Raw genomic sequence first — 17,323 nt, 5'->3', positions numbered from 1 at the left:
AGCTCTCAGTGTATACATATTGGCAAATTAACCAAAAGGTTTTTCAGTCGACATGATTGACCTGGCTTTGACGTGGCAGATTGACCACATAACTCAATCATCTTTACAATATTTCTCTTTTTTAAATACTTATGTATTTTCTTGGCTGCGTCGGGTTTTTGTTGCTGCACGCTGGCATTCTCTAGGTGCCGTGAGTGGGGCTACTCTAGTTGCGGTGTGTAGGCTTCCCACTGCAGCGGCTTCTCTTGTTGCAGAACACGGGCTCTGGGCTCTGGGCTCAGTAGTTGTGGTGCACAGGCTTAGTTGCTCTGAGGCATCTTAATTCCCAGACCAGGGATCAAACCCATGTCCCCTGCATTGGCAAGTGGATTCTTTTCTTTTTTTTAATTTAAATTTATTTATTTTAATTGGAGGCTAATTACTTTACAATATTGTCTTGGTTTTGCCATACATCAACATGAATCTGCCACGGGTGTACATGTGTTCCCCATCCTGAACCCCACTCCCACCTCCCTCCCTGTACCATCCCTCTGGGTCATCCCAGTGCACCAGCCCCAAGCATCCTGTATCCTGCATCGAACCTGGACTGGTGATTTGTTTCTTATAGGATATTATACATGTTTCAATGGCAATTGGATTCTTAACCACTGGCCCACCAGGGAAGTCCCTCCAGTATTTCTTCTGAGGGTAGTATTACCACATTACACCTGGAAAAATTCATCATGCTCTACACTATCCAAAGTCACATGGTAAAACTGATTTGGGACCTTATGCTGATTTTTAATTTAGCATAAGTGGAAGACTCTGCTGGTTGCAGGGTTATCTCGTGGCCCAGGGAGGTCTTGGAGCCCAAGTGATGGTTTCTCCACAGCTTCATGGTCTTTCTGGGGTAGGTTGCCAGATAAAATTCAGGATGCCTAGTTAAATTTGAATTTCAGATAAACTTCACATAGTATTTTAGTGAGTATGTCTATGCAATATTTTGATTCTCTTCAGTTTCAGTTGTTAGCATCCTGCTGTGCTGACTTCATCTTTCTCTTATATATTCTTTCTTGAATTTTTTGAATGCAAGTTGCAGGTATTACAACACTTTGCCCCTGAATCCTTCAGCATTGCATCCTAAGAATTAAAGCATTTTTGACATAGCCTGTGCAATATTTTGGGCTTTCCAGGTGGCACTAGTGGTAAAGAACCCTCCTGCCAAAGAAGGAACCATAAGAGATGTGGATTCTATCCATGGGTCAGGATGATGCCCTGGAGGAAGGCATGGCAGCCCACTCCAGTATTCCTGCCTGGGAAATCCCATGGACAGAGGAGCCTGGCAGGTTACAGTCCATAGTGTTGCACAGAGTTGGACACAACTGAAGCTTGGCACGCATGCATGCAATATTTGGGATATCCTTGGGCATCCTGTGTTTTTATTCACTAAATCTGGAAGCTGTACTCTGGAAGTGTGATGGGGTAGCAGCTCCTGGAGTGGTCAAGCATGGACTTTGCAAACCCACAGACCTAGACTTGGTGGGATTTGACTTGACTCAACTGGCTCTGTGAGTCTGGGAAAGCTGGTGCCCCCATTTCCTTACCCGCAAAATGGGACTTCTTACCTTGTGGGCCCAATGGAAGGCTTCAAGTGTCCATAATGCCCAGCAGAGCACCTGCCTCCTGGAGACTTTGAGTCAGTAGCAGCCTGGTAGTAATGATAATTGTCCTTCTCTGAATTGAACATCAGGGAAGGAGATAAAAATAAAGAAGCAACTGTTTTAGAAACGTTGGCAGCTGTATTTATAAACTGCCTTCTGTTCTCTCATTCCTCTTCTCTACTTAGTGTGTACACGCACACACCCCACACCATCTACTCTGGGATTTACAGTGTACACTAGGTTCCTTGAGGGCCATTGTGAGTGGGGAGGTCGGGTGCCAAGGGACGCATTAAAGGTGCAGGAGGGAATTCCTTGGAGGTCCAGTGGTTAGGACTCTCCACTTTCACTGCTGAGGGCATGGCCAAAAAAAAAAAAAATGTACAGGAAAAACCGGTACTCTTAAGAGCAAAATTTGAGTGGATTCAAAGGCAAAGATGGTATGAGGCTTGTAAGGATGTTGACTCAGCTAGGAGTGACCGGGGGTAGGGGTGCAGGCCTGCAGTGAGGAGAAGGCCCGATTGTAACAGCACCTGCTGTCCGTGTGGCTCTGGCAAGCTGTCAGGCATTGGTGTTTTTGTTGTTGTTGTTAGGTTTTTATTTGGTTTGCTTAGCGTAGGACTCCAGTCGACCAGATGTTTATTTCCATCCTGAAACTTTGTCGTCAACTTGAAACTTGGAGAAGTAAGTTCAAGTCAGACTGTCATGAGAACAGCCAGTTTTACCCTCCCTTCTGGGAAGGATTTTGCCTTTCTTCTTTCTGCGAACTCTTCCTCTTGTCTTCAGACTGTTTGTTTTTTTTTTTTTTTTTACTGAAACTGGATACAAACCAGACAAGATAAACTCAGGCCGTTTACCATCTGTTCACTCACACTGACTGGCTCTTTGGGGATGGATAATTCTGAGATGATTTTCTTTAATAAATAAATGAGGCTGCAAATCCTTTCTTCGTTTTCTATTGAAGTGTAGTTGATTTATAGTATTGTGTTAGTTTCAGGTGTACAGCAAAGTGATTCAGTATGTGTGTATATACATATACATATTCTTTTTTCAGTTCTTTCCCATTATAGCTTATTACAAAATATTGCATATAGTTCCTGTGCTATACAGTTAATCCTCCTTGTTTATGTTTTTTATATAGACAAGCGTACATCTGTTAATCCCATACTTCCAGTTTATCCCTCTTCATTCCCGCCCTGCTCTTTGCTAACCATAAATTTCTATTTCTATGCGTCTGCTTCTGTTTTGTAAATACGTTCATTTGTATTGCTTTTTAGATTCCATGTGTAAGTGAAATCATATAGTGTTTATCTTTCTCTGACTTACTCCGCTTAGTGTGATAATCTCTAGGTCTGTCCACGTTGCCGCAGCAAGTCCTTTCTCACTCTGAAATGAGCGAGCATCCATATCTTGTCAGAAAAAGCTGGCCAGGAATACAGAGTGTTACATCAACTATCCTGACAATAGTAGGAGGAGCAATACTGCAAAGCCCAGTGTGGGGGATGGAGGCCCTTGGCCCTGGTGAGGGAGAGCTGACCACAGCTGATGAGGCATCAGCCTCGCCTTTGTTTTGCAAGGACAGAGGCAAAGCTAGATGAAATTGTCCTCTGTATCCACTTCTGCCTTCCCTTGGCGGTCTAATTAATATATTTTATAGAATTGAGTTCCTTAGATTTTTTCACTGTAAAAAAATATATATAAGGGAACAGTTATTTTTTCTGCTTATGCAGTAGTTTATTTTTGTTGTAAAAAAAAAAAAAAAATCCAAACAGTGCAGAGAAACCTCACAGAGAGACTGGAAGACCCCGCCTAACCCTGTGCTGTAGAGATGAATGCTATTAGACATCTAGTGAAGGCTTGATGATTTTGAAGATAGCTAAAGAATTGAAATTGTAACATTATCTATACAGCACCCCCCTAATGTTTTCATGTTTGCATTTTATCTGCTGGTTTTGTCCACATTTATACATATTTTGCATTGTCTGCTTTTACCAGTTAGCATACATCATGAGCATGTTTCTTATTTCTATGTAGTGGTTTTTATAATCCTAATGATTGCTTTCTAGTCTGTGAATTATTATAATTTACAAAGTCATTCTTGTCCTGTTCAACATTTTAGTTTCCAATTTTATGCTAATTCCTTATTTCAACTTTAACTGAATCTTATGTAGGATATTTTATGAAGATAGTGACTAAAAACTTTTTTCTTTTCTCTTTTGTTTAACATTTGTTCGGTTGTCTATATTTGAGGAGACTCATGGAAGTGACACGATTCCTTTCTTTCTGCAGACAAAACCTGGAACCCTCTCATCTGCAATCTGAGGATGGTGATAGTCAACATCACAGTCACCATTTATTGAGTATTTTGAGTGTGACTGGAGATAAGCACTCTGCTTAAGCCTCATTTAATCCTTATAACAATCTTAGCCAAGCCCTCCTTCCCACGTGTGCCAGTGTTAGTTCAGTTGCTCGGTCATGTCCAACCCTTTGCAACCCCATGGACTGCAGCACACCAGGCTTCCCTGTCCATCACCAACTCCCGGAGCTTGCTCAAACTCATGTCCATCAAGTCGGTGATGCCATCCAACCATCTCATCCTCTGTCACCCACTTCTTCTCCTGCCTTCAATCTTTCCCAGCATCAGGGTCTTTTCAAATGAGTCAGTTCTTTGCATCAGGTGGCCAAAGTATTGGAGCTTCAGCTTCAGCATCAGTCCTTCCAATGAATATTCAGGACTGATTTCCTTTAGGATTGACTGGTTTGATCTCCTTGCAGTCCAAGGGACTCTCAAGAGTCTTCTCCAATACCATAGTTCAAAAGCATCAATTCTTCAGTGCTCAGCTTTCTTTATGGTCCAACTCTCACATCTATACATGACCACTGGAAAAACCATGGCTTTGACTAGATGGACCTTTGTCGGCAAAGCAATGTCTCTGCTTTTTAATATGCTGTCTAGGCTGCTCATAGCTTTCCTTCCAAGGAGTAAGCGTCTTTTAATTTCATGGCTGCAGTCACCATCTGCAGTGATTTTGGAGCCCCCAAAAATAAAGTCTGTCACTGTGTCCATTGTTTCCCCATCTATTTGCCGTCAAGTGCCAGTGTAAGCTTCCAAAATACCTCTCGCCTGTGTCAATGCAAGATAGGCAGCCTGGCACAATAGTTAGGAGTGTCAGATAAAAAACAAATCTGACTTTGATAAGGAGAGGCTGTTTAGAAGGATTATTGTAAAGGAGAAAGGACCTGGTGGTAGGGGGAGAGGATCTTGCATTTGGGAGTACATCTGACTGTATGATCTTCAGGGCCCTGAGAGTTAACCAGAAGGCTTTTCCTTTTGTGAGGCATTCTTGCAGCTGGAAAGGAGAGAAACCTGAAGTTTGATTAACAAGCATTTTTTTTACCCAGCTTTATTGAGGCCTGTGCATGTGCGTGCTCAGTTGTGTCTGACTCTTTGCGATCCCATGGATTATAGCCCACCAGGCTCCTCTGTCCATAGGATTTTCCAGGCAAGAACACTGCAGTGGGTTGCCATTCCTTTCTCCAGGGGATCTTCATGACCCAGGGATCAAACCCAGGCCCCTGGCATTTGCAGGCAGATTCTTTACCACTGAGCCACCAGGAAAGCCCCAAGTGTACAGCACAGTGTTATTAACTGTAGTCACCATGCAGGCATTTGGCTACCACTGATCAGTGGGGTCAGGCTGTCCAGCTAATTGATTATGAGGCAAAAAATGGGAATCTGGAGGGTCAGCGTCTGGCCTTGTCTTAGGTAAACAAGAGAGACATCTGTGATTCTAAGTCATACAGGGAAGGGTGTTTCTTTGAAGCCAGCTATTTCCCAGAACACAGAAGCAAGGATTCTAGAACCATTGCTGTTTTCCAGGAGTACAAGGCTCTGGTAAAATTCAGCATTGCCAGGAGCACAGGTTTGCAGTGAGTCCTGGCCTGGGAGGCAGGCTGCACCCTCTACCAGTACAGTAGATGTCAGGCATTCACCTAACCTCTTTGAGCTTTGGTTTCCTGAGATGTAAAACAGGGAAGATGATTTTCCTTTTGAAGACTACTAAGAGGATTGTTGTTGTTCAGTCACTAAGTCGTGTCCCCATGGGCTTTGTGACCCCATGGGCTACAACACACCAGGCTTCCCTATCCCTCACTATCTCCCTGAGTTTGCTTAAACTCGACCCATTGAGTTGATAATGCCACCCAACCATCTCCTCCTCTGTCACCCCCTTCTCCTCCTTGCCTTCAATCTTTCCCAGAGTCTTTCCCAATGAGTTGGCTCTTCACATCAGGTGGCCAAAGTATCGGAGCTTCAGCTTCAACATCAGTCCTTCTAATGAATATTCAGGGTTGATTTCCTTCAGGATTGACTGGTTTGATCTCCTTGCTGTCCAAGGGACTCTCAAGAGTCTTCTTCAGCACTTCCATTAAGAGGATTGGATGAGATAAAGTGACAACACAACCCTTGGCTCTTGATAGTATTCTGCAGCTCAGAAACCTTCCATACTCCTTCCTTATACATCAGATAAAATCTAGACTTCTGTGACCCCAACATACCTCTCTGAATGACTCTCCCTGCTCCCTATAAAACCCATGCCCAGTCAGACCTAATACCATCACTCCTCTGGATCTTTTACTGTCTCATTCTCCATATCCACTCTTTCTGATTAAATGGAGGGCTCCAGGAGAGATGGACATAGATCAAGCACAGAGGAAGGGCTCACTCTGCCAGTCAGACAGGATAGTGGAATCAACCCCAGCTGTCCAGAAGGCATCCACCCCCCATGAACTTCTCTGCTTGCCAAATTTTTATTTCTTCTTCCTGGCTCACATTAAGCCCTACCCTTCTCCGTCTCAGTTTGTAGAATTCATTGTCTGAACACTACAGAGACCACTGTTTGGTGTGCTCATTGGCCATTTATTACCTGCTACTTTACATTGTTAATTATCTTGCATGTGTATATCACCGTCACCCAAATAGAAGGTAAACTCCTGGAACACAGAAACCAGGGATCTGGTTGCTAGGGATCCCCAACCTGCAACGCCTGGCACACACACATACTGTGTTTGGATGCATTGAATGCATAGTTCTATACTTTGCAAGAAAACCATGGTTATAGCATTGCTTTTAATAATTGTTCTGAAAAGAGATCACGGAGGGACACGGGTTTTTTTTCCCCACCCACAAAAGGAACTGGCTGTGTTTAGCTCTTTGTGTGTGTGTGCTAAGTCACTTCAGTCTTGTCCGACTCTTTGTGAGTCTATGAACTGTATTCCACCAGGCTCCTCTTGTCGATGGGATTCTCCAGGCAAGAATACTGGAGTGGATTGCCGTGCCCTCCTCCAGAGGATCTTCCCGACCCAGGAATTGAACTTATATCTTATATCTCCTGCCTTGGCAGGCAGGTTCTTTACCACTAGTGCAACCTGGGAAGCCCCTTAGCTCTTTAGGGTGCTGAAGAAAGTGAAAGTGAAGTTGCTCAGTTGTGTCCGACTTTTTGTGACCCCATGGACTGTAGCCTAGCAGGCTCCTCCATCCATGGAATTTTCCAGGCAAGAGTACTGGAGTGGGTTGCCATTTCCTTCTCCAGGGAATCTTCCCCACCTAGGGATCGAACCTGGGTCTCCCACATTGCAGGTAGACGCTTTACCGTCTGAGCCACGTAGGGTGCTGGATTACCAATAAGATAGAGAAACTAATAGGTGCTCGATCTGTGTGTTTCTGATTCTAATGTATCTGTCTGAATTGCTTTCTCGTATCTGAATGTGGTGGCTTCTCATATCTGCCCTGGTGGCTCAGATGGTAAAAGCGTCTGCCTACAATGCGGGAGACTGGGGTTCGATCCCTGGGTTGGGAAGATCCCCTGGAGAAGGAAATGGCAACTCACTCTAGTACTCTTGCCTGAAAAATCCTATGGACGGAGAAGCCTGGTAGGCTACAATCCATGGAGTCACAAAGGGTTGGACATGACTGAGTGACTTCACTTTCTTTCTTTCTTTTCTGAATGTGGCTGAAATGGCAGGGGACAAGCGCTTCCTCTGGGTACCCTTTAAGGGCTCCTTGGACTTGTAGCTGTCGAGCTGCTGTCACAGGAGCTTGACTGTGGCTTTGGCTGTGACTGTTCATGCCTCTCTTCTGCTCTCTGGTTGCCCCACATCATGGTCTTCTCTCCCAGCATCTTATAAGCAAAGCTGATGGAAAATATAGTTTTCTTCTACTATGTTTTGTTGACTGAATCAATATTTCTCCAAAACCTGCATTGTCCTGGAGGAGTGGTGAGGATTAAAGAAAAAAACAAAACCCTATTCTTTTTCTGTAGGTCAGCACCAACAGGTAACCTAATATGTTCCAATATTGAGTAGCTGCACTTCTCGTTTTTGGCTGCTAATATCACCTGCGTCATGTTGCTTCTGATTAACCTCAGTTTTTTAGAAGATGTTTTCCATCCTGAGCACTTTTTTCCCTAAGAAATTCCTATATAATGTGTTATGAGATTCAAAAAAAATGGATGACCCATCCAGTTAAGGGGGATTGCCAAGGACTTCACAAAGGAGGAGAAATTATTGCCCTGCATTTTTCTGGAAATTTCTGGGTAAGAAAAAGAGGTTTTTATTTGAATGGAAGCAGATAACTTGAAAGGTATCTATGGGAGACACACCACAGGATGCCAAGTTTTTAGTAGTCCAGGCCTCCAATTCAAAATCCTCTAGGAGACAATTATTATTTCTGTGTTACACTTTTCATAGTTAACATATCAGTTTTAGGTAGGTTTTGTTCAGTGTTAACTGAGCTGTTTCTAGGGGCTGTGTGTGCACTTTATACCGGAGAAACTCTGGTATATCTCTATTGCATAGAGTTACTGTATAGAGCCTGGCTCTGACACGAAGAGACACAGACCCTTCCTTGTCCTTCCATGGCCTCTGGGTTCTATCTGGTCAGCCTCTGTCAGCTGTTATCCCCTCTCTCTCTCTGTCTTTCTGGGCCTGACTCTCTCCCTTGCTCCTCTCAGATAGCTAAGACTCCCATTTAGAAGATAAGATAAAACACCACAAAGCTCTTAAAAAAAAAACCTGCCTAAAATGATCAATTAGGCTGCTCTATGGCTGGGGTGGGGAGAGATTAATGTATGTGTGGCAGGGGTGGGGGGAAGGGAAGGGGGGTGTTTCCCCAACAAGTGAGTCTGAGCTGGATCCCAAGCTTGGAAGGAAAGGGTTTTGTGGTTTCTCTTTAAATTTTTCCATCTCACCAATCTGACCTCAAATTGGTAAATCAGTACTGATAGTAAAGGCCAAGAATATTTCTCTAATGTGCTGTTTGGATAAAAATCGGATGATTAGATGTTCCAGCTGGCGCCAAACCACAAGGAGCCCCCAGTCCTGTGACCTGGCCGACTCACAGATAGGAATTGATTTCCAGCCCTCCAGACGACTGTGCTTGTTCTGACAAGCTTGGGTTTTCTGCACGCATTTTATTTCAGCACCACTTTGTTTTTCGCTGCAGAGTCTTGAGATATTTTCCACTGAATACTAGAGTCATATCATTAAGTTCCCTTACAGCTCCACTTCTGTTAAATTGGAGGCCTGGACTACTAAAACCTTGGCATCCTGTGGTGTGCTGTGTCACAGGGCGTGGTTTCCATCCTGTTTTGAGGCCAGTGTCTCTGTTTATCATGATTCAGATCCTCACCACTAGAGGGGTTTCAGGTGATGTCATTAGCTGCTTCTTATGAATGCAATCTAGTTATTGTTTCACTAGTGGACTTATACTCTCTTTATCCGTAGATCTCCTTTTCCTCTCTTCTTTTTAAAATTTTTCTCAGCGTTGGGAGTTCCCTAGCTGTCCAGTGGTTGGGACTCCACACGTCCACTGCGGTGGGCACAGGTTCAATCCCTGGTTGGGGAAGTAAGATCCCACATGCCATGTGGCACACCACCCCCAAATTTTTTTTTTCTCAATGTTAAGGGTTTTTTTTTTACTCATTATAAAAATTTGGAAAATACATGATCTCATCAAGGAGAAAATAAAGAGTTGGACACGACTGAGCGACTTTCTTTTCACTTTTCCCTTTCATGCATTGGAGAAGGAAATGGCAACCCACTCCAGTGTTCTTGCCTGGAGAATCCCAGGGATGGGGGAGCCTGGTGGGCTGCCGTCTATGGGGTCACACAGAGTCAGACATGACTGAAGCAACTTAGCAGATCCCAACAGCTATCAGATCAAAATAACAGCTATCAGATCCCTGATAGTTCAGTTGGTAAAGAATCTGCCTGCAATGCAGGAGGACCCTGGTTCAATTCCTGGGTTAAGATCTGCTGGAGAAGGCGTAGGCTACCCACTCTAGTACTCTTGGGCTTCTCTTGTGGCTCAGCTGGTAAAGAATCCACCTGCAATGGTGGGGGCTGGGTTCGATCCCTGGGTTGGGAAGATACCCTGGAGAAGGGAATGGGTACCCACTCCAGTATTCTGGCCTGGAAAATTCCGAGGACTGTGTAGTCCATGGGGTCTCAAAGAGTCGGACAGGACTGAGCAACTTTCACTTTCAGATCCCAACATACAGAGTTAGTCACTGTTTGCATTCTGGTTTATGTATTCTCAGTCTCTGATCTTTTCTTTCTTAAGCACCTCAATGATCTTAACTTTTTAAAAAATGAATTTATTTTTAATTGAGGGATAATTGCTGTACAGAATTGTGTTGGTTTCTGCCAAACATCAACATAAATCAACCATAAGTATACATATGTCCCCTCAATGATCTTAACTTTAAAAAAGCAGTTTTTCCTAAAAATACCAGGACAATACCCAGATCAAGTCCAATTCCAAAGCAGTAGTTATTTAATTCACTTCAATTTAACAGTACTTCCTTCTCAACTTTAACTATGCCTTATCTCTGTTGTTCACTCACTAAGCTGTGTCCAGCTCTTTGAGATCCCGTGGACTGCAGCATGGTAGGCTTCCCTGTTCTTCACTATCTTCCAGTGTTGGCTAAAACTCAAGTCCATTGATTTGGTGATGCCATTCAACCATCTCTTGTCTTAGCTCGATATTAAACTTAATTAGCTAAATCTTAAAAAAAATGCAGTTTTTCTTTAATAACAAGTTAGCTACTAGATATTAGGTTTATGTGTATTAACCTTGGGTGCAGTATTAATCAGGCTTCTCTTGTAATGCTGGATAACAAACAACCCCCCAAACTCAGCAGCTTATACATGTTAGGAAGTAACATGTACTTCCTACTCCTTATGGCCAGGTTGGCTGCAATTTGAGCTGAGCTATGTCAGCTGACTTAGGCTGGACTCCTGGCACCATGGCTGGTCTACACATGACCATTTTAGGGCCTTGGCTGAAGGGTCACCAACTGCCTGGGACAGGGTAGCAGAGGGTGGCTGGTGGAAACTTGCCATGCCTTTAAGGCCTCAGCTTGAAGCTGGGGCATTCCCATTCCATCCACATTCAGTTAATCAAGTCAAGTCACTTGGCCACACCTGAAGTCTGCAGGGTGGCAAGGTCACTCCTTGCCTAGAAGGGCCAAGGTGTTTTAGTTTGGGACTGTGCTCTATTTGTTTGTGAGGGGTGTCATAACAGTTAAAACAGACTGGGTGACTAAAGCAACAGAAATATATTGTCTCAGAGTCTTCGATACTAGAAGTCTAAGATCAAGGTGTCAGCAAGGTTGATTTCTTCTGCCTCTCTCCTTGGCTTGTATGTGGCTATCTTCTTCCTGTGTCTTCACATGATCCTTATTTTGTGCGTACTTATATCCTAATCGGAGAAGGCAATGGCACCCTACTCCAGTACTCTTTGCCTGGAAATTCCCATGGATGGAGGAGCCTGGTAGGCTGCAGTCCATGGGGTCGCTAAGAGTCAGACACGACTGAGTGACTTCCCTTTCACTTTTTACTTTCATGCATTGGACAAGGAAATGGCAACCCACTCCAGTGTTCTTGCCTGGAGAATCCCAGGGACGGGGGAGCCTGGTGGGCTGCCATCTATGGGGTCGCACAGAGTCGGACACTACTGAAGCGACTTAGCATATCCTAATCTCTTCTTTTTATAAGGACATCCTTTATATTGGATCACAGCCCACCCTAATGACTTCTTTAACCTTTAATTTCTCTTTAAAGACCCTGTATCCAGGGAATCTCTGGTGGTCCAGAGGTTAAGAACCTAGCTTCCAGTGCAGGGGATGTGGGTTCGATCCTTGGTTGGGGAACTAAGATCCCATATGCTCTGGGGCAGCTGAGCCCCACACTCCAGAGCCTGGGTGCCACAACTAGAGAGAGGTCTGGGCAACACAACAATGACCCGACACAGCCAAATAAATAAATATTTTTAAAAATAAAAGACCCTGTCTCCAAATACAGTCACATTCTGAGGTACTAGGGGTTAGGACTTCAATATACAAGTTTGTTTGGTGGGGGGCACACACAGATCAGACCATAATACATAGTAAGGGTGGGAAACAAAGGAAAGATTGTAGACAAAGAATACCCTAAGCACTAGTGTAGCTTAGCTTTCTCATTTTTAAATCAGGGATAGGCGAATCTATGCTAGGGGTCTGCTGGGCACTGGATGAGAAAATGCATTTAAAGCCCCTAGTGGTGGAAGTGGTAGGAGTGGGTGTGTGTCAGTCACTCAGTCGTCCAACTCTTTGTGACCGCATGGACCATAACCCGCCAGGCTCCTCTGTCCATGAAAATTTTCAGGCAAGGATACTGGAGTGGGTTGTCATTTTCCTCTCCAGGGGATCTTCCTGACCCAGGGGATCAAACCTGGGTCTCTGGCATTACAGGCAGATTCTTTAATGTCTGCACTGCCAGGGAAACCCCAGGGGTGGGTATGGTTCTACCTCAAACGGGAGGACCAGCTTTCTGGCCCTCTGGCCCTGTTCCCTGGGCGAGCTGGGTGAGCTGGGAATGCATGCAGCTTCTCAGAGTGGCCTGACTTCCATGGAAGCTGTCTGACCACTAGACTCTTGGTAACAAAGCAAATAAGGCCTGTTGGTACTCCAACTGTGGCCTTAGCCATGTCTCCATCCATGAGCTATGGCTCTAGCTTGCAGCTTTTCTTTACCACACATATTTATTGAACACCTGTTATGGTTTATAAGTGTTGTGGGCTCCATACTGCCACAAGGTGTGGCCCTGCTCTCAAGAGACTGCAGCCTGTGAAAAAAATAAGTGAGCTGGGAGGTCAAATGAGAAGGTGTCCCTCGCTCCACCTGTGTGTTCAAAGCCTTATGCTGTATAAATCTCTTTGTCCTCCTCTAGAATATCGTGTTAAGGAATGGTTCCGAGACTTTTGACTCCTGGAAGAAGCCCCCTCTGCCTGTGTACACCCAGTTCTATTTCTTCAATGTCACCAATCCAGAGGAGATTCTCAACGGGGAGACCCCTCGGTTGGAAGAAGTGGGGCCATACACTTACAGGTGAGTCCTCAGCACCTGCCTGCCCTGCCAACCAGAAAACGCAGCAGCACCCCCTGTGGCCTGAGCCCCCGTCTCTTCCCACGGGCCTCCTCAGTGTGCTGCACGGGAAGCACAGGTTCTGACTACATCTGTCTGAAGCGCTGCTGGTGGTGGGCACATAGCTGTGAATGAATGGCTTTGTGGATGGGCCAGTCCCAGCCTGTTGTGTTTAGAAATGCAGCTGCTTCTTTCTGAGCTGGAGAATGTGGTTACTAAGCCATGAATAGCTGCTTCCACTCCCTACCCTTTTAAGGTGGCCCCTGATTTTCTATGGCTTCCCGGGTGGCTCAATGGGTAAAGAATCCACCTGCAATTCAGGAGATGCAGGCGGACATGAGTTCGATCTCCAGGTCTGGAAGGTCCCCTGGAAGAGGACGTGGCAACCCACTCCAATATTCTTGCCAGGAGAATCCCATGGACAGAGGAGCCTGGCAGGCTACTGTCCATAGGGTCACAAAGAGCTGGACACGACTGAAGGGACTAAACACATGCATGTGATTTTCTATAGTGACCTTTAGGGTCTTTCCCTTGTTCTCTCCCCACATACCTAGTCTTACGCCAGCTCCCAGAATTCATTGTTAGTCTGAAGACAGGCCTTTCTGTCTCTTCTTTTTCTTTTTTAATTGAAATATAGTTGGTTTATAGCTTCCCTGATGGCTCAGTGGTAAAGAATCCGCCTGCCAATGCAGGAGACCCAGGTTTAATCCCTGGGTAGGGAAGATCCCCTGGAGAAGGAAATGGCAACCCACTCTAGTATTCTTGTCTGGAAAATTCCACGGACAGAGGAGCCTGGTGGGTTACAGTCCATGGGGTTGTGAAAGAGTCAGACACGACTGAGCAAGCACAGATGAGATGATAGTTGATTTATCATGACTAATTTCTGCTGTATGGCAAAGCAGTTCAGTTATACTGAATGTATATGTGTACCTTCTTTTTTTATATTCCTTTCCGTTGTGGTTTATCATGGGATATTGAATATAGTTCCCTGTGTTATATAGTAGGAGCTTGTTTTTCTATCTCTTCTTATTTACTTCTTTCTCCTCCCCTCCTGAGCACAAAAGATAACCAGGTGGCAGAGTGGGTTAGAGTCGTTGGCAGTGACCACCGATTGTAAGCATTGGGGAGTTAGAATTTCTTTAATCATTTTTTAGAAAGATTAGTAGAGGGAGGTGCTTGGGGATCTTATGGTCAGAGTATTTTCCCCACTGTTGCAGTATCTCCCACACCCCCAAGACAGTAACCTCCCCCACAACCTTTGCAAACATCTTTTCAACAAAGTTTCTCTTTACCAAGTTAAAAAAAATAATATTAGAGGAAGCAGATCTTTCTTCAGAACTGCTGTGTGGTAAAAATAGGACAAGATTCCGTCGTAACCGATTGCTCAATAAATGGTTGCTGACTGATTCAATCGTTCTGAGTCAGGACTGTCTCGGTGCTGGAACTCAGAGATAAAAGTTCCCTGTCCCTGCCTCAGGTGCTAAGGGTCTGACTCTGGAGTCGAATGGCCGGTTGTCAATCTCACCTCGGCCACTTACCAGTTCTCTGTGCTTCTGTTTCCTTATCTATAAAGTGGGGATAAAAATAGGACTTCCACCATGAGATTGTTATGAAGACCGAGTCAATGGGTCAGTATTTATAAAGTACTTAGACTAGTGTCTGGCATGGAATTAGTGCTAGTTAAGTGTTTCATGTTATTATTAGTCTTAGTGGATTGTCTTAGTCTGTGTAAATCAATGCCCAGAATCGTAAAGATCGGCTTTATCATCATGAAGTGAAGTGTAAGTTGCTCAGTCGTGTCTGACTCTTTGCAATTCCATGGACTATACAGTCCATGGAATTCTCCAGGCCAGAATACTGGAGTGGGTAGCCTTTCCCTTCTCCAGGGGATCTTCCCAACCCAGGGATCCAACCCAGGTCTTCTGCATTGCAGGCAGATTCTTTACCAGCTGAGCCACGAGGGAAAGCCTGTATTATCATTGTATAGTAGAATTTGAAAAAAAAAAAGACAACACTTGGGTCCTCATTTTAAAAAGCATTTTTGTACATTGAATGCCTCAAGAAACTCCATGGACTAGGTTAAGCCAGGCCTGCATTTGAGGGTGTACAGCCAGGGGACTGAAGTTGAGCCAGAATTAAGGTTTTTGAGTGTCCTGTTTGTTTTGCAGTTTTAACCATTTTTTAATGGTGATTTAAAAAAAATAATAGAAAATATACCATCTTTACCATTTTGAAGCGCAATTCAGTAGTTTTAAATATATTCATATTGTTGTAAAAACAGACCTGCAGAACTTTTTCCTCTTGCAGATATGAAGCTGTTATAGCCATTATATCACACCCCTTCCTCCTCTCCCCTCAGCCCCTAGGAACCACCAGTCTGCTTTGTTTCTATGAATCTGACCACTGTAGACACCTCATATAAGTGGAATCATACAGTATTTGTCTTTTGCTGTGTTTGACTGAATTCCTTCGAGTGGGGATGATGACTGACTCCCTGCAAGAATAAACTCACCCAAGAACTAAAGGAAAACCCCTACGGTCTTCCCTCTGGGTCTTCTGGGCCTGTTCCCGTCATTGTTATCCTCGTCTGAAAAAAAGATGTAGGTTCTAGTCATAACCCAATGAAATCCAATATTTCATGAAGACATGTTGTGGGCCATGGCGTCTGCTGCCTTCATGTGCTGTTGTAGATGTGGTCATGGGGGTAAATAAATCCTAGAAGTGAAATACTGTCCAACTGTCACCATACTCCCCAATGTTCCCATCTTCAGTTCAGTGCAGTCGCTCAGTCGTGTCTGACTCTCTGCGACCCCATGGACTGTAGCCTACCGGGCTCCTCCGTCCATGGGATTTTCCAGGCAAGAATACTGGAGTGGGTTGCCATTTCCTTCTCCAGGGGAACTTCCCAACCCAGAGATCGAACCTGGGTCTCCCGCGTTGTAGGCAGACGCTTTACTGTCTAAGCCACAAGGGAAGCCCCAATAAGTGTCAGATCAGATCAGATCAGATCAGTCACTCAGTCGTGTCCGACTCTTTGCGACCCCATGAATCGCAGCACGCCAGGCCTCCCTGGCAAATCCCAGAAGTGTTACAGTACCATGGCTTCACCATTAAGGAAACACAGATACTGTTATGTCTCATGGTAGCTCTTGCTCAAAATATCATCCATGATCATAAATATTTCAATATTATAGTGCTTGTTAGACCTGCTGCTACATCTTGTTTAAAGTGTCAATAAAGAATCCCACATTGGGACTTTCCTGGCATCCTATGGTTCATTTTTATGAATCTTCTTGAAGATTTTAATTTGTGTAAAAGCATCAAAGAGTACAACAGTAGCTGTCTATAAATGACAAAAGACTTAAATTACATGATTAAAGATTTGATTACCGTGCAGTTGACAAACTTGGTTATTTCTGTGACAATACAACATTTTAAGAAATAAGTAGAATCATAACTGAAAAATTATACCAGGACATACAGGACATACTAGATTTTTAAAAATTCCATTGATTTTCTAGACTATGTTAATGACATTTACCCATGCATTATAGCCACTTATTTGACAATGTTTCCCATGTAATTTAACATATCAGATAGACCTAATTAGTTTCATACCTCCTTTGAAGATGTTTTAGGGTTCCTCTTGTAGTCAAGAAACAAACTCACTTGGACAATGCAGATAGTGGAGTGCAGTTTATTACACCAGTGGGCCCAAGGCAGAGTCCCTCTTAGCCAAGGACGTGAACCAGTTTTTGTGAAAACCTTATATACCCTAAGTGTATGTGCCCAAACCCACTTCCCCAGATTCCCTTAAACTAGTCTGAACAAAGGAAAAAGAAAGATACAATCAAAGTTAACCAGTGATTCATATGCCCTAAGCCTAAGTAGTTAACAGGGGACAATTATCAATAGGCCCGCGGTCATACCACAATAAGCATAGTAGAATGTTTGATTCTATTCAGTTACACAGATAATTAGGGTATTCTTTTAGGCAAAGGAGAGTCTAGGTATGAGCCCTGGGGCTCTTCCTTCTGGGGCCTGGTTTTCCCGTTGGTTTGTCGTTTCCATAGATACTGGGCATACAGCTCAAAGTCCACAGTGCGGCCCAAGATGGAGTCCTGTGTTCAAGAGGGAGCCTGTTCTGTCTGTGTCCTCCTTCACTCTAAGGCATTTGAATGTTAGCTAGAGGTCAAAAGAATTTCACTTAGAATTGACTTGGGG

At 44.2% G+C, this 17,323-nt stretch overlaps 1 protein-coding gene across 1 annotated transcript in view; it reads left to right on the top strand.

Annotated features, from left to right (window-relative positions):
* Positions 1-17,323, top strand: part of SCARB2 (scavenger receptor class B member 2) — an 82,728-nt gene that overhangs the window by 12,262 nt on the left and 53,143 nt on the right. Inside the window, exon 2 of the mRNA XM_005899156.3 lies at positions 12,906-13,063. Within this exon, the coding sequence (XP_005899218.1) occupies positions 12,906-13,063 (158 nt within the window). The remainder of the gene's footprint in view (positions 1-12,905; positions 13,064-17,323) is intronic.

This window comes from Bos mutus, chromosome 6 (genome assembly GCF_027580195.1).
Source record: "Bos mutus isolate GX-2022 chromosome 6, NWIPB_WYAK_1.1, whole genome shotgun sequence".
Classification (NCBI taxonomy): domain Eukaryota; kingdom Metazoa; phylum Chordata; class Mammalia; order Artiodactyla; family Bovidae; genus Bos; species Bos mutus.
This window is presented reverse-complemented; position numbering and strand designations above follow the sequence as displayed.